The 25,636-nt window shown below is 43.5% G+C and overlaps 2 protein-coding genes across 3 annotated transcripts in view; one reads left to right on the forward strand and one right to left on the reverse strand.

The window, feature by feature from the left end:
• The window catches only part of PACS1 (phosphofurin acidic cluster sorting protein 1), a 548,517-nt gene that overhangs the window by 361,669 nt on the left and 161,212 nt on the right, over positions 1-25,636 (forward strand). The window lies entirely within an intron of this gene.
• CARD19 (caspase recruitment domain family member 19) overlaps positions 11,984-25,636 on the reverse strand; it is a 150,006-nt gene continuing 136,353 nt past the window's right edge. Inside the window, exon 6 of the mRNA XM_075073366.1 lies at positions 11,984-12,036. Within this exon, the coding sequence (XP_074929467.1) occupies positions 12,014-12,036 (23 nt within the window). The 3' untranslated portion in view covers positions 11,984-12,013. The remainder of the gene's footprint in view (positions 12,037-25,636) is intronic.

Here is a 25,636-nt window from a genome sequence, read left to right on the forward strand (position 1 = left end):
TCCAGTCCTGATCTGAAAACATCAAGAAAAGAAGAATTCCTCCACTTCCTATGATAGTTTCTGTCAATGGTTAATTAGCTTCACTGTTAAAAAAAAATTGTTCCTTATTTCTAATTTGAATTTGTCTGGCTAACTTGTCTCATCTATTTGTGGGTCTCCCCACTGCAGAATGTTAATGTAAGTGCATGGTGAAATACCAGGCCATCTCTCCCCAAGGGGCTGACTTAAAACTCCATGAAACCCTGTTCATCAGGACGTGTAACTTTTGAAGAATTGGGTAAAATCAGCTGGCAAAGGTTGGATATTTCAGAGCAAGGATGCACACGTGAGTATTTCTACCTTCCACTTGCAGCTGACGGCATATCACATGGCAATCCCCAGATTGCCTTTCAAAATGAAAGAAACCCCCCCTCCCCCATTGGTTTGTTCTCCTTAACCCCTGGGGACAGGACAAGAAGTCTTAATTCCAGCAGGGGAGATTTAGGCTAGACATGAGAAAAAAATACTTCCTAACTGTAAGGTAGTTAAGCACTGGAACACATTACCTAGAGATGTTTTTGAATCTCTGTCATTGGAGGTTTTAAAGAGCAGATTAGACAAACACCTGTTGGGATGGTCTAGATCAGGGCTCTCAAATTCAAATGACCACAAGGGCCACATGAGGACTAGTACATTGGCCCAAGGGCCGCATTATGACACCTCCCCCCGTGCCGCCCTTGGCCCCACCCCCACTCCACCCCTTCCATGAGGCCCAGCCCCTGCCCTGCCTCATCCCACCCCTTCCCTGCCCCCATTCCAACCTCTTCCCCAAAATCCTCACCTGAACTCTGCCCCCTCCCTGCCCCCAGGGGGTGCAGGAAGGATGTGGGTGTGGCAGGGGCTCAGGGCAGGGAGTTGGGGTGTGGGGTGCAGGAGGGGTGAGGGTTGTGGCAAGGGGTCAGGGCAGGGGATTAGGGTGCAGGATGGGTGTGGCAGGGCGCTCAGGGCAGTGGGTTGAGGTGCAGGAGGGGCACAGGGTGAGGCAGGGGGTTCAGGGCAGGGGGGTGGGTGCAGGATGCAGCAAGCGGCTCAGGGCAGGGGGTTGGGGTGCAGGGTGCGACAAGGGGCTCAGGACTGGGGGTTCGACTGCAGGAGGGGCTCAGGGGGCAGGCTCTGGCCCGGTGCGCACCGGGGGCAGGGCAGGCTCCCTGCCTGCCTGCCCTGCCCCCATGCCACTCAGCTCTGGGAAGCAGCTGGAACGTGGGGGAGCAAGGGCACAGGGCTGTGTGTTGCTGTTGCTTCAGGCACCGCCCCCAGCATCTCCCATTGGCCGGGAACAGGGAACCGTGGGCAATGGGAGCTGCTGGGGATGGTGCCTGAAGCAACAGCAACACACACCCCTGCACCCCTCCTTCCCCCATGTTCTTTCCGCTTCCTGGAACGGCGCGGGGGCAGGGCAGGCAGGCAGGGACCACGCCCTGCCCCCGGTGCATGCTGGGCCAGAGCCGCTCTAGGTAAATGCTGGGGGCTGGCGAGGAGGCCACGAGGAGCTCGTGGGCTGCAGAAAATAACCTTGCAGGACGCATATTTGAGACCCCTGGTCTAGATAATACTTAATTGGCCTCCATGCAGGAGAATGGACTAGATGACCTATTGAGGTCTCTTCCAGTTCTGTGATTCATATGTTGATAAACCACATCAAAATTGTGATGAAGCAAAGTGAAACCCATAACAAAAGTGGAAATGTTATAGTTAGATTTTAATCTTTGCACAGAACAATTCAGGGTTTTCTTCCTCTGCTATTTTGTCTAAATAAGTACCAGGAATGACATTAAATCAACTTTCTCAGCACAGAAAAAAAGCCACCCCCTATTGCAATGTTTCCAAATAAGAGGTTCAAAGATGAATGCCTTTTAATACAAAAGTTTCCTAGCAACGTGTCTCTCTTAGCTAGAATTTATTCCAAAAATGGCGATGTTCTCAGAATTATAACTGTAACTCAGTGTTTAAACCACAGTGACTATGCTGTATTACTCTGTATTTTCCTTCACATCCCACAGTCAGACATAAAGCATCAGTCTCCTTTTCCCACTCTCAGGGTATGTCTACACTATGAGATTATTCCAATTTTACAGAAACCGGTTTTGTAAAACAGATTGTATAAAGTCAAGTGTACGCGGCCACACTAAGTACATTAATTCAGTGGTGTGCGTCCATGTACCGAGGCTAGCGTCAATTTCTGGAGTGTTGCACTGTGGGTAGCTACTAGCTATCCATGGTTCCCCGCAGTCTCCCCGCCCATTGGAATTCTGGGTTGAGATCCAGTGCATGATGGGGCAAAACAGTGTCACAGGTGATTCTGGGTAAATGTTTTCATCAGCCTTCCTCCGTGAAAGCAACGGCAGACATCATTTTGCGCCCTTTTCCCTGGATTGCCCTGGCAGACACAATAGCACGGCAACATGGAGTCCTGTCAGCTTTTTTTTTTTTTTTTTTTTTTTTTTTTTACTGTCACTGTATGTCTACTGGATGTTGCTAACAGAACGTGGTACTGCAACGCTACACAGCAGCATTCATTTGCCTTTGCAAGATAGCAGAGACGGTTATCAGTTGTTCTGTACCGTCTGCCATGCCATTGTAAATTGGCGATGAGATGACGCTTATCAGTTGTTCTGTACGGTTTGCTGCTGTCATGGTGCCCTGGGTGAGGTCGGATGGAGGCGCAAGACAAAATGGGAATGACTTCTCGAGTTCAATCCCTCCTTTATGGTATCTAAAAATAATGTCAGTCCTGCCTAAATAGTGGTGCAGTGTCCTAGAGAACCAGTGTACCTAGAAGAACGAGAGAGCAGCCACTCCGTGTCCAGATCCATAGAATGATGACCTACAGCCATTCTAAAGGGGGCCCCCTGCAACAGAATATGGTAATACCGATTTCAGCACTACTCCTCTCATCGGGGAGGAGTACAGAAACCTGTTTAAAGAGCCCTTTATATCGATATAAAGGGCCTCGTTGTGTGGACGGGTGCAGCGTTAAATCGGTTTAACGCTGCTAAAATCGGTTTAAACGCGTAGTGTAGACCAGGCCTCAGCTTTGCATTCTCTCTCATTTTAGTCTTATGCACAGAGCCATCTTCCCGTCCTTATCTACCAGTGCCTTTTCTGTCTTCCTTCAAATCCCTGTAGACACGCCTTCCTCTTTCTCATTAATAATCCCCATAGCATCCTGGACTGTTGTCCTGTGGCTTGTCTTATTTAGATTATAAATTCTTCAGAGCATGGGCCATGTTTTATCTGGGTTCATGAAGTGATGTGCCAATTAACAGTGCTACAATAGTAACACAGTAATCTGAGTCTGCAGGATGATCTTGTCCAATGTGCTTTGTGCCCAACAGGGGTTTCTTATGCAACAGGAACAATATCTTGCACTCAGAGAAAGAAGAGCAACAAAAGCTTTGTCAAGCCATTTTCCTCGTGGCCTCAGGGTAGAACAAAAGGAAACAGAAGGAACTGGCAGAGTTTCTTGAAGCACAAATAGTTATTACACAACAATGAAACATCAGAGGAATTGGTTGCAATATTAAGGGTACTCAGAGGGCAAACACAGCCTAGGAGTGACAGCCACACACCCAGTTCCCCTTCCCTTGCACCCCAGTTAGAGCAAACATGTACAGGAGCATCCTGTTGTATAATAATGTGCACCCAGATCTACAGTTACTAGCCTTTAACTCTCTTGAAAGGGGAGAGGACTGGACAAGGCAACTTCAGGAGTTCTTTAACTTTTTTAGGCAATGATCTTCATAGCCTCTCTTGTCTCACGGACCACCTTCTCTTACATTTGCAAGTACACAGACCACTTCCACTCCTATAGCAATTGTTTACAAGGAAAAGCAGTATTAGGAAACCATGCAGTGTATTTTTTAAAGCGTCTTTTAATACCATTTAGCAGCTGGAAGCAAGGAGGAAAGCCAAAACCATGTGACCCACCAGTTCTTTATGGACCACCTGCAAGTGCTCCAATGATCAAAATCAGAGCTACTAGGATAGTTAATTTTATGTCACATGCAATAAAATAAAAGGGTAATTGCAATACAATGGTTAAGATGTGGAATCCATGGGTCACAGCAATCAAAATTATGCCTCACACAGCAAATGCTGTCAGGAGTGAGGACCTGCAGCTGATCTTGGGACCTCCTTGTTCAGTCTCCAGGCAGACTAATGAGCCAAGATGGTCTACAGTAGAACTGTCCAGTGGAAGGGAGCCAGCAGGTGTATTCATAAGCCCAGCAGCGCTAGCAGGTTGCTGGTGGTTCAACGCTTATGTCTGCCGCTGTAATTGCTCTGTGCCTGCCTGGTGCCCAGTCTTGTTCCAGTCCTGCCCCGACCACTAGGCATGACTGCCCACACCCCAGTCCTAACAGCCATAACCTGACGGACTGTGCACAGTGTGTAGTAGTGTTGTAATATGTATGTGCTTTAAACAGATTGTACAGAGTATGGTGGTATATGACTGAGTTTAGAGTAATTGTAAGATCATCACCTTGGTTTCTTCTTAACTTTTTGGCTTTATAAACTCAGCTGCAACAATGTTCTTTTCCCACTTTTACTTTCTTTATTTAAATAAAGTCCACACTTGAACATGTGTTCATTAGCGCACATGCTCATGTGCACACACACACACACACACTCTAAGCTACATGCTCCAGAATCCACTAAGCCCTGCAGAAAATGTAAAATTGGAAATCACAGGAGCCTAGGGCTCAGTGCAAAGGGCACTAAAATAACCTGGGCACTCTCTAATAAAATCTCAAGGGTCGGAGACCTTACTAGGGACAGAATAGTAGTTGGAAGGTCCCAATGCATTAGGAAATACAGATATAAAACAAATGAAAAAATGCAACCTTTACTGTTGTACCATAAAGTTTTAGCCTGCTTTCATGGTAATGGGTTCTATTACCAGGTAACGTTGTTCTTACTTGCAGCATATGAAATACCTCTATTTCATGTAGTGAAAGGATGTCACACGGAGGAGTCAAAATTGCTCAAGGAAAAAAAAACACTTTGAGAAGATACATAAACCCACTCAAATGATTTTGAGAACTCGAAGTCCTAAGTGATGGAGGCAATTTGTTCAGTTTGCTATATAATGGCACTGCAATATCTTTATCTCTGATTGTGAGATGTATGAAGTATTATTAACTTTGGAAAAGGGTTTCCTTCATCTTCACTGCTAGTGAAGAAGAGATATTCATGGATTCCTCCACCCTCACCCTGAATTTACAAAATCACCTATTGGGTAGTAGATTTCTAGATGCTTGCCAGCTCCAGTACAGAAACTCATAACTGACTACCAAAATAATGAAAGAGCCATCCCAGTAATACTTGCAAGACTATGGATTTTGTCAGTCTGTGGTGTACATAGCTACAACTCCATGGTTGTACACCTTTAAATGTAGGAATTATGTTTATCTGGTAGAGAGCAGGAGTGTGAGAAGAATAATGGAGATTTTATATTTGTTCTTTTTCTTGTTTCCTTTAATCTGAGGCTATGTCTACACTACCACTGGATCGATGCTCCAGTGATCAATGCACCGGAGATTGGTTCAGCGGGTCTAATAAAGACCCGCTAAATTGACAGCAGAGCACTCTCCAGTAGACCCCCAGTGCTCCACCTGGAATGAGAAGAGCAAGGTAAGTCGATGGAAAAGTCTCCCCCGTCGACCCACCGCGGTGTAGACACTGCAGTAAGGCAACCTAAGATGCATCATTCACCTAGCTGGAGTTGCGTAACTTAGGTGACTTACTTTAGTAATGTAGTGTCATCTGACCTGAGGGTGGATACTTTGTGTATGGAAAGTAAGATTTGCAGGGAAAAAAATCTATAACCTGTGGCAATGAGAACTGTAGCATACAGAACTATAGTTTAAACCTGTATTTATCTGGATTACAGAGTATCCTGTTCACACTGTCATCATCCTCTACATGTACCTCATTCCACACCCTCTGTGCTCCTTATTTAGCACACCTGCCTCACTAAGCTGCATGCCTGCAGCAGCTTTAACTCTAGCCATCTGTCTCCAATGCAGTAACATTTGCCTCTTTACCTTACACTCCATGGGCTCACTGCCCTTCAACAAAGACAGCCAGAAAGAGGATGATACCAATTACACCACCATTCCGTCTTGATACCTTGCTTTATTCAAGAATTAATCCAAACCCTGTAGCTACTAGAGGGATGAAAGCTGTGCAGCATTTTACAGGCAAACGTGAAATATTCTTGAACAAAATAGTTGAAGATGTGAGTCTAGAGACATTCTGAGTTAGTGAAGAGGATCTGAGTGTGTTACAGTACAATCTGGTTAACAAATAGACTATTCAATGCTTACTTTATAAGATTCAATAAGCTGACATTCCGTTAGATGTCCCAGTCTGTTCTGTAGTGATAGACAGAGGGCTATGTTGAACATGGTCATTGTAGGTAGATGCTTGTAAAAGGTTTACATTTCTGAATATTAAATTATACTGTAACTGTTTAGACTACTAAAATATATGTGTGTCTATATATTTAATACCTGTCCAGGGCCGGGCAAGTTGCTGCAGTAAAACTACTAGTTCTACCACAGAGTTGGGGTTTTAGTCAGATTTTCTTATTTTCACTTTGGAGAGTAAAAATGTAGGATTTAGATCATTTAGTTACTGTGCAAATTTGAAACTCTCTTCCATAGCGTGCTTTAATTTAGCACTAGCAACTCATCAGATCGGTCAAAAAATGAGAAATCCAGCCAGAAGGCCTGGAATCAATTATTTCCATTTACTCCACAAACTGCAGTTATAGACATGATGCGGTCTTGGAACAGTTGATTTGGTAAGTTCATGGTTATAGTCTTGAGGGATGGAGACTGCTAGAGAATGGAAGGGTTTTGAACCACCATGGCGGGATTTTGAACCACCATGGCCTAGCTAGACATAGCGATAAGGTTCCTAAAGTATGGTTGACTTCCTCAGAGTCCAGTGATATGATATATTGTGTGTTTCCTGTTGCTTGTAAAAAATCCAACAAACAAAAACCACAGCTCCTTCCACTTACACACACACCCCCACACACACCATTTTTAGTTTGGACTCAGATACTCTGTCTTGGGCACTCAGATATTGAGGCAATAGGCGTCTTAGCTAGATCCTATTTCCACTTGCAATTTTCACCCTGCATTATACATTGGATCAAATAGGCCTAGGATTAGAAATACAGAAGGATCTAAATCAGAGGTTCTCAAACTGTGGTCCATGGCCCACAAGTTCTATTCAGGTGGTTCGCAGATAGTTCCCTCTAATGTGCGTGCCTGGGTGTCTGCACATGAAAGAATGAAGGGCCACCCACCTAATTAGTGGAGCTGCACAGGCATGGCTCCACTAATTAGGTGCCTGGCCCCTGAGAAGATGCAAGGTGAGGTGGTGGCCTGGGGGGAATAGGGGGTAGGGGGCAGTGGGGTGAGAGGGGGCGGAATTTGGGATGTGCAGGGTTGCGGCGGCCAGAGAAAGAGGCGACTTTCCCCAGCTCCAGGGCTGCGGGTGCCTGGAAGAGACCCCACTCCTTCCCAGCCCCAACTCGGGGGCTGCTGTGGCAGAGTGGAGAGGGCACATCGATAGTATTAAAAAGGCAAGACTACTGATATTAAAATATGAGTTGTGTTCTTTTATCTGTAGAACAAAAAATGTTAATTATTGTTTGTTTGTTTTTTAAATATAGTGCTTTTATCCAAAGCACTTTATAATAGTTAGCTAATGGTGCAAACAACATTTGGAAAGATCATTAAATGATCTGCTGAGACCCTCAGCAATTTTCAAGTGGTCTGCAAAAAAGAAAAAGGTTGAGAACCACTGATCTAAGTCATTCTGTATCTGAATGCCATTGTTTAATGTGGAGTGCTCCTCCCAAGTTAGTTCCCATTACAAATTTAGCAGTTACTTTCAACACCATCTTCCATGTTGTCTATATACACAATTAAAAATCTTGCCAAAAGTGAATCCTGCACGTTCTCTGTCTAGCTCTAACTGCTATTTCCAACTTCCGCTGGTGACAGAGACAAGCTTTTGAGCCATACAGAGATTTTCTTCAGCTCCAGTCCAGTATCCTGTCTTCTAACAGTGACCAATGCCAGATGCTTCAGAGGGAATGAACAGAACAGGCAAATTATCAAGTGATCCATCCCCTGTTGTCCACTTCAGCCTATTGAAGGTCAATGGGAGTCATTCCATAATAAGAACACAAGAACAGTCATACTAGGTCAGATCAAAGGTCCATCTAGCCCTGTATCCTGTCTTCCAATTGTAGTAAGACATAATTTTCCCAATCAGAATCGGGACCCCAATGTGCCAGATACTATACAAACCCAGTTAAAGATTATTACAGTCTAACTAGATGGGGACTGCTGGCGAGTTCTAAAAAGTATTAGCATTTTTTACTCTCATCACCCGATGCACAAGTTCACTCTGATGTTAGGTTACTCCAAATATAGTGTCCATATTTGTCAGCTACAAGTTTCGTGTCATGTGTGCCATATGAAAAGAAAGCGTCACTTCCCTCATTTTATTCAAAGCTCCATGGAAGACTGATAGAAAAACTGAATTCTGTTCTAATCTGTATAAGTTTTTGTACCGCCCCCTTCATGAAGGTGTGAGTACATGCACCATCTTATTTCATACAAGCTAGGAGATTTGAAATGCCTCTTCAGAACCCCCTGGTTGTTTTCATTCATGCGAATTAAAATTCTACTCTATCTCCATGCAGGGCGGCTCCAGGCACCAGCACAGCAAGCAGGTGCTTGGTGCGGTCAACGGAAAGGGGCAGCACATCTAGCTGTTCAGCGGTGAGTTCCTCAGTTCCTCTCAGAGGGAAAGACCTGCCGCCAAATTGCTGCCGAAGGATGAAGTGGCAGCGGTAGAGCTCCCACCGAAGTGCCACTGATTGTGGCTTTTTTTTTTTTAAATTCACCGCTTGGGACGGCAAAAATGCTGGAGCTGGCCCTGCCTCCATAACCTGGCCATCAGTTGTGCTTTGAGTTATTACCTAACCGCTTCTACCATTTAGCCATTAAATAATCATCATAAAAGGTCAGAACTTTCAGCAGCACATAGCAGACAATCATGGCTTGAGTGGCCAGCTGAGAATTCCCCTTGAATAGGGGAATCTTTGAGTGCCATAGAGCCAGTGCAGCTGGTCCTATACCATTTCTCCTCTGTGGGGCAGAGATCTGTGGCTGCCTACCAACCCTCGGGGGCTGTTGCAGATTGGGATAATTTATAGCAACCTTGATGTTACTCTAAATTGCAGCGAGGGCTAAACCGACCACTGATCTGCTCTAACATTAGGAAGAGCATAAAGCAACCCTTCCTCCTCCCCACTAGGTCCTCTACCAAATACAGTTTAGACAGATCCAAGGATTGGGCCTAAGATGTCATAGTTTCTTTGTACCTTTTGAGTTCAGTTTTACTGGTCAGGGAGCTAAACTCAGATCTAGACCCGTTAATTCCATCCTTCTCTAATATAAAGAGCACATGGAGCCTAAACGTGCTTCTTCCTTCTCCAGCTGTGCTTTCCAGAAACTAATTTTTTTTTCATATGTTTGAAATCAGTGGAGTTTGCCTGTATAAGGACCATAATTTTTTGCTTCTTATTAACCTTATGGTTAAGGTTTCTTTTCCTTATTAAGCAAACTCTGTAAGAAGCTGTCTAAGATGAGGTGAATCTGCAGCCATAATTTCCAATTTCCTGCTATATTGTTTTCTGCTCTCATTACACATTAATAGGACAATGGCAAAACTCCCATTGACTTCAGTGTGAGTAGGACTGAACCCTATCTTTGCAGCAAGGCTTCCACATCAAAATTGTAGAGCTTAATGAATTCACTGCATTATAGCTGTTTAAGAAGCTATTTTCATCATTTCAGTGTTTGCATTTTCATTAGTTGTCCATGTGGTTATTCCTTCCCTACAGAGCAAAATCCTCTAAATAACAGAAAGACTAGGCAGTCACTCAAATGACAGAATATTGAAAAGGTCATAAGTAGTATACAATGCCAGTGTAACAGAATGAATATATTAGAAAATGAAATTCCAATAACAGATTCCAGACACAAAGATAATATCAGTATAAAAAGTAGCACAGAATGATGTAAGTTGTGTAGCAATGAATTTGACAGGAATGGGAACAGTAGAAGGTTAAGTCAGCGTTAAGACCATGGTGTTAGATTCTTTGGTTGAGGAAGGCTAGATTCTGCGTACAATATCTTTTTATTGTTCTTTGGATGTTTTAATGACCCTTCATTACACAATGAATTAGATTTAGAATAACACCATTGTTCAGAATCTGACTCTTTATACTTATGTGTCAGACAAGATGATCACAATAGTCTCTCCTGGCCTTAGAATTTATGAGTGTCTCTAATGCCCCTTTCTTCTATTAAAGACTGAAAAAGTCCAGACTGTAGAAAACCAAAATATCTGGACCTACTGAAATATGAAAATATGCCAAGAGGCACGTTGGTGTAAAAAAATCAAACCAATAGATATTAATCATGGGTGGAACCCCAGGGAGAAAGGGAAACATCTAATTGTATATTGGATGATAGATCAATGACCTGCGAGTTTGTCATCCTGGAATAAGTCAAGCTGCTGAGTCATTGATTATTTCAAATGCAGTTACACAGTATTTGATCATTCGCCGACTAGAAGAGTGGCTGCCTTCCCAAATGAGTCAGATTCAAAGATCTCTCCCTCTCTGTCACATGCACACACGCAGCTAACCACCCCCTGGCCAAAAACCAAATGTCATGGAGCTTACGTTTGACAAACTGTCATGAAAAGAACTTGAACAGAATGCCTGATAAGGCTCTGATCCTGCAAACACTTAAGCATCCAAGTAGTCCCTACTCGCATGATGAAAGTTAAGTGTGGGCATGTTTGCGGGATCAGGATCTAAGATTGTCATCCCCCTTCAGTGCTACTATAATCGAAATATCATTATGCTGGTCAATAGGATCATACCCCTGCGTACTAAAGCAACATGGGCCTCCCCCTAGGCCTAGGGGATTTAAAGGTTATTCCATGCATTTTTAGTATAATACCCACTATTTAGTGTAGATCCCCAACTAGAGTTATGACAATTTACACCAGCTGAGGATCTGCCCTTTCGACTGGATAATGAACTGGCCATCAAAGACAAAGCTTACTGGAATGGAAAAGGGTGGGGGGCAGGACTGTAATGGAACAGAGTTTAATATGACAGAAAATTCTAGAGAGAAACTGGGAAAATGTGCAGAAACCTGTTAGGATGATTGAAAATTCACAAGAGGCTGGTAGATTTCAGTGCATGGAACTGTATGTAAAAGTAACCTGGAAGAATGAACAGGCAGCACAGTGGGGTAAAATCTGTTGACAGCACAAAATTAATGGGATGGTCAATATAAACAGGAAGATGATAAACTTCAGAATAGTTTGAGTACAACATAAGCACATAAGTGGCTCAATCTATTCACTATGGAGAAATAATTTGTTGTTGAGCTAGATATTCTCACACACACACACAAACTAAAATATAGGATAAAAGGGTCAGAGGAGTCTATGACACAACTCTAAAACCTTTGACATGATAAACTGCAGTAAACAAAAGAAAAGATTTCCATGAGACTGGTCTAGCAGGAACAAATACAACACTATAGTTAATTATTCTAATATTGCATTAGAAGTTGGCAAAGCTACCTATGGAAAATTTAGCACAGTTCCAGTCACCTGATTATAACATATTATTTACATTTCGGTAGTGCCTAGAGGCTCAAACTAACAGATCAAGGCCCTATTGTGCTCAGTGCTGTACAAATACATCAGGGATAATCCATGTCCTAAAGATCTTAAAATCTAAATAGACGAGAGAGAGAGAGAGAGAGAGATGACGTGACTTGTTCAAGGTTACACAGGGAGCCTGAGAATCTGTGGCAGAGCTGGGAATGGAGCCCAGATCGCCTGAGTTACAGCCTCATCACAAGACTCTTCCCTCAGTACCTGGTAAAAGATATTGAAATGTAGAGAAGACGTTAGTGTAGGACTCATGATAGTTATTCCGAACACTTAGAGAAACTAAGGCTTGATGTTATTAGCACTGATGAATGAGTATCTTTACTCATACAAGTACTACCACTGAAGACAATGAAGTCACTGCATCCGTAAAATTACTCGTGTGCATAGGAATGTGTCAGACTCTAGGTCTGTGTTCTTTGGAAAGGAGGAGATTCAGGCCCTGATCCTGTAAACACCTGATATGCCTAGTTTGTATACAGTGCTTTTCATCAGTAGATCAAAGCTCTGTACAAAGAAGAAAGCATTATCCCCAGTTTACAGATGGGGAAACTGAGGAACAGAGCAGTGAAGTTGCTTGCCCAAGGTCACTCAGCAGGTCAGTGGCAGAGCTGCAGACAGAACCCAAAACTCCTGAGGGCCAGCCCAATGCTCTATCCACTAGGCCACATGTCAGAGAAACCAGCATCTGAGAGCGGACCACTCTGGGGTATAGAACATTTTAGAGAGAACAGACGATAGAATGGGGGTTGAGCTAGTGTCAGATTCAAGAACATGGAAATATAAAATGATGCAAAGGACGGCCCACACATGGAGGAGAATTTCTTCACACATGTAGAGTGGTTCCCTAAAGGCAAGAACAATCAAACCAAAGGCTAGTTCCTGATCCCAAGGGTTAATAATAAACAGAGGATGTAAAAGTCAGAAAAGCAGCTGGACCTCCAAGGGCCACTAACCTCAACAGGCCATCTGTCTCCAGAAATTGCTCAGCACTATGGCTGTTGCTGATACCAGAAGCTGAGCGTTTAAAAAATAAAAAAAAAAGAACAAACCTCCCTGCTTTTCCCAGTGGGTAATGCAATTTCAACAGGTAGCCACTGGGAATTTCAGAGCAAAGCCATAATTCTGTGAGGTGCTGAGTTCCTTCTGTGAGGAAATGGGAGCTCAGCAGCTCACAGAACTGGGCCCTTACTATCCCACATATTAGCCAGTTTGTTTAAAATCATACCATTTAAAGAACTTTATCATATATTGTATAAACTGTCAACAGCACCAATATAAGCAGCAGGTATAAATACAGTAAGCTTGTCATCTATCTGAATGGAAGAAGATATTGTGGGGAACAATTGTAATTTAAAGGACAGGCTGGATTTAAATGAGATTTCTGACTTCCTTCTGACCTTCAATTTTCTTTCTCTTTTAATAGATGGGCTATTTATGAAGCTTTATAGTTTGATATCTACAGGAAGCAGATTAATTAATGCTTCTACTGTTCCAATTTCTGGATGGGTTTAAATCAACTTATTTTTCACTTTATAAATGATCCACTTTGTTTTTTTGAAGTGGAACTTTTTCCCTTGAATACTGCAGTAAATAAGGCCATACTGCAGCAAAACTGAAGCTCTCATTAGAAGGAAGGTAGTTAAGACATGGAGCGATCACAAGTCAATACAGTTTTTCTGATTGGAGAGAACTGAAAGGGTTTATAATTAAAATTTTGGCAGCTTCTGATAACAGGGCACATGACTTTAATTCGTCCATTTCCTAAGATGGTTGCACAGACTTTTAAAATAATATATTTTGTACAAGAGTTCCAAACAGTATTGCTGTGTGACTTTAACCTTCATCACAGGGCCTTGCAAAACATGTCTGCTAGGAATTTAAACCAAGAAGCTGTTGTAAAATACTCAATATTTGTATTTTATAGCAAAACCCATTTCTCCTCTTTGGCTGTTAGCTACAACCTGGTCTTTCATCGCTCTAATTTGCAGTGCACTACTTCTCTGTGTAGGGCAGTAATACAATATCATGGAAGTGACTCCTGTAAATTTGTTTTAAGCATTGATATTTTCTAAAATGAGGAGCTTGTTATACTAATTCTAATAATAAAGATCAGCTTACATATGAAACTTAAACGGTCATGTTAGAATGGATGTTCACAAGATTGAACATACCTGATAGAAACCATAAGGGAACAAAAATATATGTTCACATACTTCAGTGAACTCAGACAGCATCTTTTATCTCTTTGGCCACTTAGGCCTGGTCTACTCTACGCGTTTAAACTGAATTTAGCAGCGTTAAACCAAATTAACCCTGCACCTGTCCATACAACAAAGCCCTTTATATCGATATAAAGGGCTCTTTAAACCGACTTCTGTACTCCTCCCCGACGAGGGGAATAGGGCTGAAATCGGTATTGTCATGTCGGATTAGAGTTAGTGTGGCCGCAATTCGACGGTATTGGCCTCTGGGCAGTATCCCACAGTGCACCATTGTGACCGCTCTGGAAGGCAGTCTGAACTTGGATGCAGTGGCCAGGTAGACAGGAAAAGCCCCGCGAACTTTTGAATTTCATTTCCTGTTTGCCCAGCGTGGAGCTCTGATCAGCACGAGTGGCGAAGCAGTCTCAAATCCAAAAAGAGCTCCAACATGGACCATACGGGAGATACTGGATCTGATCACTGTATGGGGAAACAAATCTGTTCTATCAGAGCTCTGTTACAGAAGAGAAATGACAAAGCATTTGAAAAAATCTCCAGGCTATGATAGACAGAGTCCACAGCAGGGACTCAGCACAGTGCTGCTGTGACAAGCGTAACGGAAAGCCAAAGAATCAAATGGACGCTCATGGAGGGAGGAGGGGATACTGAGGACTCCAGCTATCCCACAGTCCCCGCAGTCTCCGAAAAGCATTTGCATTCTTGGCTGAGCTCCCAATGCCTGAAGGGTCAAAAACATTTTTCCCGGGTGTTTCAGGGTATATGTCATCAATTTACACCCTTCCTCCCCCCCGAAAGAAAAGGGAAAAAATCGTTTCTCACCTTTTTTCAATGTCACCCTATGTCTACTGCATGCTGCTGGTAGACGGGGTGCTGCAGCGCTGAACACCAGCATCCCCTCCCCTCTCCTGTGGCAGACAGTAGCAAAATGACTGGTATCCATTCTGCATCATCAGCCGTGAGTGCTCCTGGCTGGCCTTGGTGAGGTCGGCCAGGGGGCCTGGGTAAAAATGGGAATGACTCCCGGTCATTCCCAGCAGATGGTACAGAAGGCTGGTAACCGTCTCATCATAGCAACTGGAGGCTGAGCTCCATCAGCCCCCTTTTCATGTCTAAAGAAGATTCTGTACTGCCTGGACTATCATAGCAGCTGGAGGAGCTGCCTCCCCCTCATTTTTATCTCACTAAAAAGCTCAGTGTTTCTTATTCCTGCATTTTTATCTTTATTACTTCATCACACAAATGGGGGGATAACTGCCACGGTAGCCCAGGAGGGGTGGGGGAGGAGGGAAGCAACGGGTGGGGTTGTTGCAGGGCACCCCCTAGAATGGCATGCAGCTCATCATTTCTGCGGGATCTCTGGGGCTCTGACCCGGAGCAGCTGTGCTCTCTGGTTCTCTAGTACACTTGCCCCATATTCTAGGCAGGACTGACTCTATTTTTAGACAAAACATAAAGAAGGGAATGACCCAGGGAGTCATTCCCATTTTTGTCCATGCACCCCCCGGCCAACCTCAGCGAGGCCAGCCAGGAGCACCCATGACAGCAGCAGATGGTACAAAAGGATTGATAACCATCATCGCCATTTCCAAATGCAAACGGTGCAAAATGACTGATACCGTCACTGCTCATCGCCAATTTACAATTGGCAGACGGTGCAATAGGGGCTGGTAACCGTCTCTGCTACCTTGCAAAGGCAAATGAATGCTGCTGTTGTAGCACTGCAGTACCGCGTCCTGTCAGCAGCATCCAGTACACATACGGTGACAGTGACAAAAGGCAAAACAGGCTCCATGGTTGCCATGCTATGGCATCTGCCAGGGCAATCCAAGGAAAAAGGGCGTGAAATGATTGTCTGCCGTTGCTTTCATGGAAGAATTGAGCGACATTTACCCAGAATCACCCACGACACTGTTTTTGCCCCATCAGGCACTGGGATCTCAATCCAGAATTCCAATGGGCGGGGGAGACTGTGGGAACTATGAGATAGCTACGGGATAGCTACCCACAGTGCAATGCTCCGGAAATCGACGGTAGCCTCGGTACATGGACGCACATTGCCGAATTAATGTGCTTAGTGTGGCCGTGTGCACTTGACTTTATACAATCTGTTTTAAAAAAACAGTTTCTGTAAAATCGGAATAATCCCGTAGTGTAGACATACCCTAAAGGTAGCTCTTCCTGCTGACTGAACTACAGCAGTCTGAACGAGATAGCCCAGCCCAAGCTCTGCTATCCATTACACAGATAAATTCAGAATAACACAACTGCAGTGAAAATAAAATAATTACCCAAAAAATCTTGGATATTTAAATCTCTGGCCATGTAAGTAAGGACATTTACTTATGTCTATACACACACAATTGTTACCTCGGGTCTTATTAGTTATGTGACATTTATATAAATGTCACATGTATATTTTATATTACACACATGCATAAAAACTTTTTATATTTTTGGACTATTATATATAGGTGAGCACCACATAATAAATTCCAGAGCCAAGTGATAAATTTTTTTGACCACCTTACCTGCCCCTCTGCCCACTAATTCATTTACCTGAGAAGTTATTCAGACATACCTATACCACTGAGCAGTTTCAGACAGTTGGCATGGTTTTTGGATCAGTCTGACAGAGTAAGATTTCCCCCTTTTCTGCAAAATGTGGAATGCCCTCTTCCCCCACTGCCCTGGCTTAAATATGGGCAAAATTTAATTACAGCTTTTCTATACATAAAAGTGATAGTACTATTTTAGAATCTGTTGTCCTGGCCCCTGCAGGGCCAGAAATGGGTGCTTGATGACACTGGAAAGTGAGGAGCCTCGGCTTCCCAATGGGAAAGTCAGTACTTGCTTCTGGCTTTAATGATGTACTTTAAAATCACTGATGTTTTTCACATATAGACAAGTTATTTAGGGCCATTTTTAGTGTCTGGCTCTGAATCCTGTACATCACAACTCATAACTAAGGCACTTCATTCCAATGAAAAGCCAACATAATTTTTAAAACTCTTAATATGAAGGACATATTTTGAAAACCACGACAGACTTTAAGGCCAGAAGGGCCCATCATGCTCATCTAATCTGACCTCCTGCACATCGCAGGCTGCAGCACCTTGCCTACTCACTTCAGCAATAGGCTCCTCACCTCTGCCAGAGTTACTGACGTCCTCAAAGCTTGATTTAGAGACTTTTCGTAGAGCAAATTCACCATTTACTTTAGTTCAAGCCAGCAAGTGACCCACGCACCACGTTGCAGAGAAAGGCAAAAAAACCTCTCATTTTCTCTGCCAATCTGACCTGGGGGAAAACTGTTTTCTGACCTCAAACATGGCAATCAGTTAGACCCTGAGCATGTGGGCGAGACCCACCAGCAGCCAGACATCTGAGACACAGTTCTTTGTAGTAGCTCACAGACCCTCCCTGTCTTGTATCCACCCAGAGTTGGTGCTAGACATACGCAGACTAAGCGATTGCTTAGGGCTCCGAGCAGCTCAAGGGGACCCCTATTAATTATCATTATGTGCTGGGGGGGAGCAAAATATTCCTGCTTAGGCCCCTCAGTGGGCTAGTACCACCATCTCTGGGCACTGGGGATGTACCAAGATATAACAGTATCCACTGAACATGGAGGTCATGTGATTCGATCCTGCTAGGTGTTCCTGTCTAGGGAAACCCTCTAGTGCTGTAGGATTGCTATAGCATCTCCTTCAGCTCCTCTTACTGGCTTTGGACTCAGAGAGTTTTCCCAGGGTAAAAGGGGTATGTTGCTAGAGTAGCCCTATTTCTCAGACATCTCTGGTTGCAGGAACAGCCCTGTTGACAATCGTCCCCAGGGCTGCTTCTTGTGCACACCGAGGGGATAGTACTTTTTCGCTCCATAGACTGGCATGAAAGGGAATAGGGTTAGGTCATATTCCTCTTCCTCCTTTCAGGTCCATTGCCTGCCAATAGGATTAGGGAGCAAGCAGTCCCTGCTCACAGGGGATGAAACCCTGTCCCTATTGAAATCAATGGGAGTACTGCCATTAACTTCAATGAGGTCAGAAGTTTACCCCCAGGCCACTCTCTGGGCTTGTCTACACTACTGCTTAAGTCAATATAACTTACTCACTCAGGGGCGTGAAAGGAATTATGCCCATGGGAGAGTGCTCATGCTTAACTTTAAGGACTAGGAGTTAATTGCATATTACAAGTTCCATACAATCCTAAATCTTACTAAATAGAAACATGCATTACGTGCAGTCTCAGTGAGACTTTCATGTAAAGGATACTGTATTGTTTCCACAGTGGAGCAATAGCATAACTGGGGAGGCAAACAGCTTTTTCAAGTATGTGACTGTTAAATATCTCCTGTAATATCTACTGTAACCCCTTTGGGGTCTAGAGAGCATGACCCCTTTAAATCTTTTTCCTGTGGGGAGGGGGAGAGTAAAAAAAATGGAGGGAAACTCCAGGGGGCAGGTCTGGAGCTCCAGGGAGGGAGGGGAGAGCCAGCAGGCCCTGGAGAAGGAAGCAGGGAGAACCTGCCTGAGGAGCACAGGCCCGATCGGGGACAGCCCAGGACAGGAGCCAGGAGGAGCCCTGTGCCAGGGGGAATCGCCCGAGAAGGACAGGCCGGAGCTGGACCCAGTATCACATCTGCCCAGAGCTGCGTGGGGTTGTGAGTACTGGGCTTGTGACTCTGCATTGGGAACAAGGAGGGAGGTTATAGCTAGTTAAGTGGGAAGGTGGTCGCTCTGTGGGGCTTTGCAGAGGGCAGCAGAAGAGGGCACCGGAGGGGTTTGCTGGGGAGAGTTCACTGGCGCCGAAGATGACCAGGAGCACCCAAGATTCACCACTGGACTGGGACTTTGCTCAGGACTCCTGAACTCTGTGCGCAGACACACTGCTCAATGTCTGCCCTTGCAGACTGTGCTACCACTGGGCCCGTGGGGTTTTGGTTTGGATGTAGCCCTGTTTTACAGCTTCCCTTATATTTCCCCTTGTTGTATTTCTCCTCTCATCCCTCTGTAAATAAATATTTCCTTTTGTTATATCCATTGTACTTTTCCTGGGGGTGGGTGTGTTCACTCTGGGAGGGGTTGGAACAGGTGCCTCTGGGGTGGAAGGGATTTCTCCTGCTGCATTCCTGCGCGCGCTGTCTCTTGGCCAGAGCTGCCTGCAAAGCAGAGTCTATCTTGGCCACGAGGGCGCTAAAGTTACACTACAATAGTGCTGTTTGCTTTTCTACGGTAAGTTTAGCCACTGATAGGCTGGGAAAGAAGAGTATTTTACCACTTGAATAATGCCTCCCGACAGAGCGACATTATAAGTGAAAGAGCTGTTACTGAAGCGGAGAGGGCCTTTTAAGTTTGTCCACCATGTTCTGCCTCACAGAATTGAATCTCTCTTTGTTCTCTTATTGTGAGACAGGGTCAAGAGAACTGCAAGATGTACCTTCTCCAGACCATTCATTATTTTCAATCCCTCCACCACGTCCCCTCTTATTCATCTCCTCTGTTAACTAAAAACTCTCAAAAGATTTTCAATATTTTTTCATATGCAACTCTTTCCATGCCACATGGCTTGCCTCGGGGCTCCTCCTCTCATCCCTATTCCTACTGTGTCCTTTTACAACTAGAATCAACACCGAGTTCCAAGGGAGGCATAATATTTTTAGTATTATTTCCCATCCCATTCTTTATGCAGCCTAACATTTTGTTTGCTCTTCTGACTGCAGTTGCGCGTTAAACAGAGGGTTTGTGTTCATTTAAGTGATCACAGGGACATTCATGTCTTTTCCAGTCATAGTTACAGTTGAGTTAGAAGTCGCAGCATTTATGTGCAGGTCAAGTTATTCCTTCCACTGTGCAATATTTTGCATTTGTCAACAGTGAACTTCTGCTGCCGTCATGCACCCCTTTCATTGTTAGATTAGCCAACACTACAGACGGCTGAAAGAGACTTCAGAGGAACTCAGGTAACTGTGTCATCCTCATGTTTTGCTACCTCACTGTTCACCTTTCTTTTGTAGATCATTAACGCATATGTTGAACATTGGCTCTAGCTTGGAACATCAGAGTACTCTGCTATTAACCTTTTGCCATATTGGCACTTATCCTGTTCATTGTTTTCTGCCTGACACACTCTACCTGTCACCTTATGACTATCTTTAACAGCTTCTTGAGAGGCCCTTTGAAAAAGGCTTTATCGGCTGATGAACTACAGAGTATCCTCACAGATATGTGCTTTCTGTCTGATAATATATTTTAGAAATCTAGAAATAAGTGTGTTATTTATCTCCAAATGGAAGCTTCCTTTAAGTATCACAAGATAAATGAAGTAGAAGTTTCTGTTCCTTCTTTGGATGTTTCTATAGAGTTTATTTTGTTCCATTCATGAAGTTAATTAGTAACCAGTCTCAAATGGAAGCTTATAGATTTAGAATACATTATCTTTTTTATAAAGAGTGTTCAGATTCTCATGAAAGCATTTAAAGCCAGGTAGAGATGGGTGAAGTAACTGAAGCAGAAATACCAAACTACCACAGCAAAAAAACCAGTACATTTTTAACCAATGAGACGCTAGGACTCACAGGAAATCTAGTAAGGGCTTGTTTTCAGGAAGCTTCTACCTGATTTCTAGACCAAGGATTTTTGTAGAAGGACTCAAATATTTGATGTTCAGCTGTCGCTAATTGTGATCTAAGTAGAAATAAATGAACTTGCAGTAAAATGGTTCAGAATAGAGCAGGCTAAAGCGGATCTAAAATACAGGAGTAGTAGTTTAGCCTCCCAAAGCCAATGAACTGTCTTGTTGAAAATTAATTGGGCACTTTTAGATGCACAGCGTATTTGAAAAGACAGACCTCAAACCACTAGATACCATTGTGACACTACCTCCAAACAGCACCCTGGAACCCCCATATTCACCATTGTGATGTGATTATGAGGTGTTTTGTACAAAGTATGCCTTGTGAGGTATCATTTAAGTAGTCTTGATTTGCTGAACATTAATATCCTGTTGAATTGAGCGTGGTAATAAGCCACATTGTTTTAGCATCAGGCAGTTTGTTTAAAATCGATGCCCTTTAAAATTAGGTGCAAAATTTGCTATTGTGAAATGAGAGTTTGGAAAATGCCAGGTGCCTGTATAAAGCAATACATAACCATGCACACTTTCTTCACCTGTGGACTGGCTTTGGCTCTCTCTCCATTTTTTTACACTCAGTACACAACTACAGTGAGATTAGGTCTTGTAAAGCACAAACTGACCCTCAACCAATTAACTTGGGAGTCTGTCAAATCCACAACACTCAAATAAATGCCATTCACTGCTTCATAAAATAATTAGGAACTGTCAATTAAAGGAAGATAATAGGTGGCAGGGGCTTATGTTGACTCCCATCATTCACATGTGTTGGAATTCTGTCTGCATGGAAACACTGATTCCTGCTGGCTCTCTCAGGCAGGTATGGCTAGTTCTCTCCAGACTGGATTATGGGAAGTGGGAGTGGCTCCAGGGAGAGGAAACTGGGAATTAGGATAGAGAAATCATGCCTAGCCCAGGGGAAGAAAGCTTGGGCTGAGCTTGATGTTTTGTTAGGTCAGTTATCAGTAAATGTACCATAAGAAAGGGGATACATTTTGGAGCCTACCGCACAGTGTGCACTCTCTCTGCCGGAGCGGGGTAAGAACTTTGCCTGGTCACAGGACAATTTATAATACATGTCAATAATGTAAACAAAGTTAATGGTGTACCACATTCTTCTGATCCTCTCCAGTTGACTGTACATTGTCACTATGGCCTACATTATTCGCTGCCAATTTGTCTCCCCTTGTTTTTTGCAATAAAACAAAAACATTCTTCCTTCACATGCCAGCCTCAGTGGAGAATCAATGGGCCATATGCAAAGATGAGTCATTAGCATAAAATTATATCTGAGGGGTAAAGCAGGCCTTCTTAGGAGGGTTCCTGGTAGCTGTGTTTCCTGCTAGCAGATGCTCTCAGACGATAGATGGAAGAAATTTGCACACCCATTAAATAATACATTGGGGCAAGTCACGGGAAGGTAGCCTATGTTCTCCGCTTACACCCCAAGAGTGAAATGACATCAGTGACAAATTGATCCCACAGCCCTTCATATGTGCTGGGCTGCTTACAGTGGTTCTGAATTCAGCCCCAACCATTTTATTCACAAATAAGAGAAAGAGAGACAGACACTGACTCTCCAATTACTAAAATGTAAGGATAAAAGAAGTGTAACAATGCTGGTTGCTCAGTTTTACTGCTCTCAGGAAGAAAGCTGCAAAAGAAAGGTTAATGTCTCTTTTACCTGTAAAGGGTTAACAAGCTCAGTGAACCTGGCTGACAGCTGATCAAAGGACCAATCGGGGGACAAGATACTTTCAAATCTTGGTGGAGGGAAGTCTTTGTTTGTGCTGTTTGTGTTGTTCGTTGGTCTCTCTTGGGACTAAGAGGGGCCAGACGTGCAACCAGGTTTCTCCAATTTTTCTAAAACAGTCTTTCATGTTTAAAATAGTAAGTACTAGCTAGAAGGCGGATTAGTCTTTTGTTTGTTTTCTTTATTTGCAAATGTGTATTTTGCTGGAAGGATATTTTACCTCTGTTTGCTGTAACTTGTAACTTAGGCTAGGGGGGAGGGAGTCCCTCTAGTCTATGTATAGCTGAAGACCCTGTAAACATTTTCCATCTTGATTTTACAGAGATAATTTTTACTTTTTCTTTCTTTAATTAAAAGCTTTCTTTTTAAGTACTTGATTGAATTTTTTCCTTGTTTAAAACCCAAGGGGATTGGGTCTGAACTCACCAGGGGATTGATGTGGGGAAAGGAGGTGGGGGGAAGGTTAATTCCTCTCTGTTTTAGGATCCAAGGAGTTTGGATGAGTGTATCTCTCAGGGTAACCCGGGCAGGGCAAGTCTGGGAGAAGGAAAGGAGGGGGAATGGTTTATTTCCCTTGGTTTTAAGACCCAAGGGGGTTGGGTCTTGGGTCCCCCAGGGAAGATTTTGAGGGGACAGGGAGTGTACCAGACACTGGAATTTCTGGTTGGTGGCAGCGCTATCAGATATAAGCTAGGAATTAAGCTTAGAAGGGTACATGCAGGTCCACACTTTCTGGACGCTAAAGTTCAAAGTGGGAATAATACCTTGACAGAGAGAGAGAGAGAGAGAGAGAGAGAGAGAGAGAGAGACTGACTCTCCAATTACTAAAATGTAAGGATAAAAGAAGTGTAACAACGCTGGTTGCTCAAGTTTTACTGCTCTCAGGAAGAAAGCTGGAAGAGCTTTTTTATTGCTCTTGTGACCATTAATGCTGCGCCAAGCATTGTGTCTCTAACCAACCAACTGCTGAAAAAAAATAATTTTAAACATACTTGCCTTTTGCATTATTAAAGAGTCTAGGTTGGCATGTCTGAGAAGGGCAGAGCAAAACTATCTCGATTAACAAGCTAGTGAGGATTGTTTTATTACATTGATAAAAGGTTAGCAGAGAGAGTCTGTCTATTTTTGTTTCATTATTTTCCACTGTTTTATAAACAAAAATGGGACATCCTGTAGAGGATATTATGGATTGTATGAAGCTTCTTCTAGACGGTATGACATTTCCAAGGTACTCCTATTGAGTCAAGAGATGGGCTCTGGATGGAAACTCTATTGCTTGTGGTATCCTTATTAACTAAAAACTGCATTGGCAAAAAAAGTCACTGGGCTAAATTTACCCCAGTAGGAACAGAGGTGGTGTAAACGGCACATCTCTACCACAGCAGATCATCCTTTGGGGCTTCCTAGTGGGGGAAGAACAATTGTGAGTTCCAGGCAGGACTCCAGAGCAACCTCCCCATAAGAGTTGTTGAATCAGGACATCCTGTACTCATGTTGGCCACTACTCATCCTTGGACAGAACTGGCCAACCCGTCCTAGCTTTCTCTGTGAACGCCTCAGAAGGAGGAAATGATATGGAACATAAGAACGGCCGTACCAGGTCAGACCAAAGGTCCATCTAGCCCAGTATCTGTCTACCGACAGTGGCCAATGCCAGGTGCCCCAGAGGGAGTGATCAAGTGATCTCTTTCCTGCCATCCATCTCCATCCTCTGATGAACAGAGGCTAGGGACACCATTCTTTACCCTTCCTGGCTAATAGCCATTTATGGACTTAGCCACCATGAATTTATCCAGTTCCCTTTTAAACATTGTTATAGTCCCAGCCTTCACAACCTCCTGTAAGGAGTTCCACAAGTTGACTGTGCGCTGTGTGAAGAAGAACTTTCTTTTATTTGTTTTAAACCTGCTACATATTAATTTCATTTGGTGATCCCTAGTTCTTGTATTATAGGAATAAGTAAATAATTTTCCTTGTCTAACTTTCTCCACATCACTCATGATTTTATATACCTCTATCATATCTCCCCTTAGTCTCCTCTTTTCCAAGCTGAAGAGGCCTAGCCTCTTTAATCTTTCCTCATATGGGACCCTCTCCAAACCCCTAATCATTTTAGTTGTCCTTTTCTGAACCTGCCACACACTGCCATGGCAATCTCCCTTCCTGTAGCTTCAGATCTTAAGAGTTGTCCCCTGGGGCTAAACAGGCAGAAGCTGGACAATGAGGAATTAATTTAGGCCTATGTATTTTCCAGCAGACTGATAAATGAAAACATCCCTGGCATCAGCCATACTATTCGGTCATTTCTAAGTTTAGCTGCAAAGAAAAAAAATTAGAAGATACTGTCAGTGTTCTAATACATCATGTCAGCCACGTAGCTTCTAAGGGTAAGATGGGTTCCCCCTAAAATAAGGAAAGTGTACTGACAACAGACATTGATCTGAACCAGGGCCAAGCTGCTAGTTTGATGACCTGTGTGAAATGGGCAGCTGGCCTCAGTTCAGTTCCTAGCGGACCTGCATCCAAGTCACAAGAACCATCGCCACACTAATTGGAATCTTTGTTTATAGTCCCCATCCAGAGAGGCCAAAGACTGAATAACCTGAACTCTCTTCTCCCAATCCTGACAGAGTTTAGTTTGTACACACAGGCTGAGTGGCATGGGGAAGTTTGTACTCTAGTTGGCCTTCCCATCATGTTGTGGAGAAAGCGTTATCAATTTGGTATCTTACATGGAGCATTAACTTAAAGAAAGAAAGAAGAGTAGATAAAACAGATTAACCAGCCTACACCTACCGCAGAAAGATCCAGTACTGTCTGATTTTGCTCCAGAAAATCCTTTGTTAGATAATTAGACCTTAAATGGAAACTCATGTTTTCATAAGTTGGGAGTCTCTTATTATGCTAATTCTCTGAACCTTGAGAGGCCATACAGAGAACACACAGTCTGGAGCTTCATGAGCAGAGCATTCCTTTGCATTAGCATCAATTATCTCATGTTGCCACTGACAGATTCTTGCATCATGAACAAAACAGAGACATATAAGCTAAGAGGGTTTTGGTAGATAAACTTGTTCTGATTGTTGTTCACGGCAAAAAGAAAAAAGCTCTGTCCCCTCACCAATGCATCATAACGAAACCTGGTTCACCCAAGTCAGAATGTATATGAACAAGAAACTACAGCAGTAGCACAACAGTG

This window comes from Chelonoidis abingdonii, chromosome 17, assembly GCF_003597395.2.
Source record: "Chelonoidis abingdonii isolate Lonesome George chromosome 17, CheloAbing_2.0, whole genome shotgun sequence".
Classification (NCBI taxonomy): domain Eukaryota; kingdom Metazoa; phylum Chordata; order Testudines; family Testudinidae; genus Chelonoidis; species Chelonoidis abingdonii.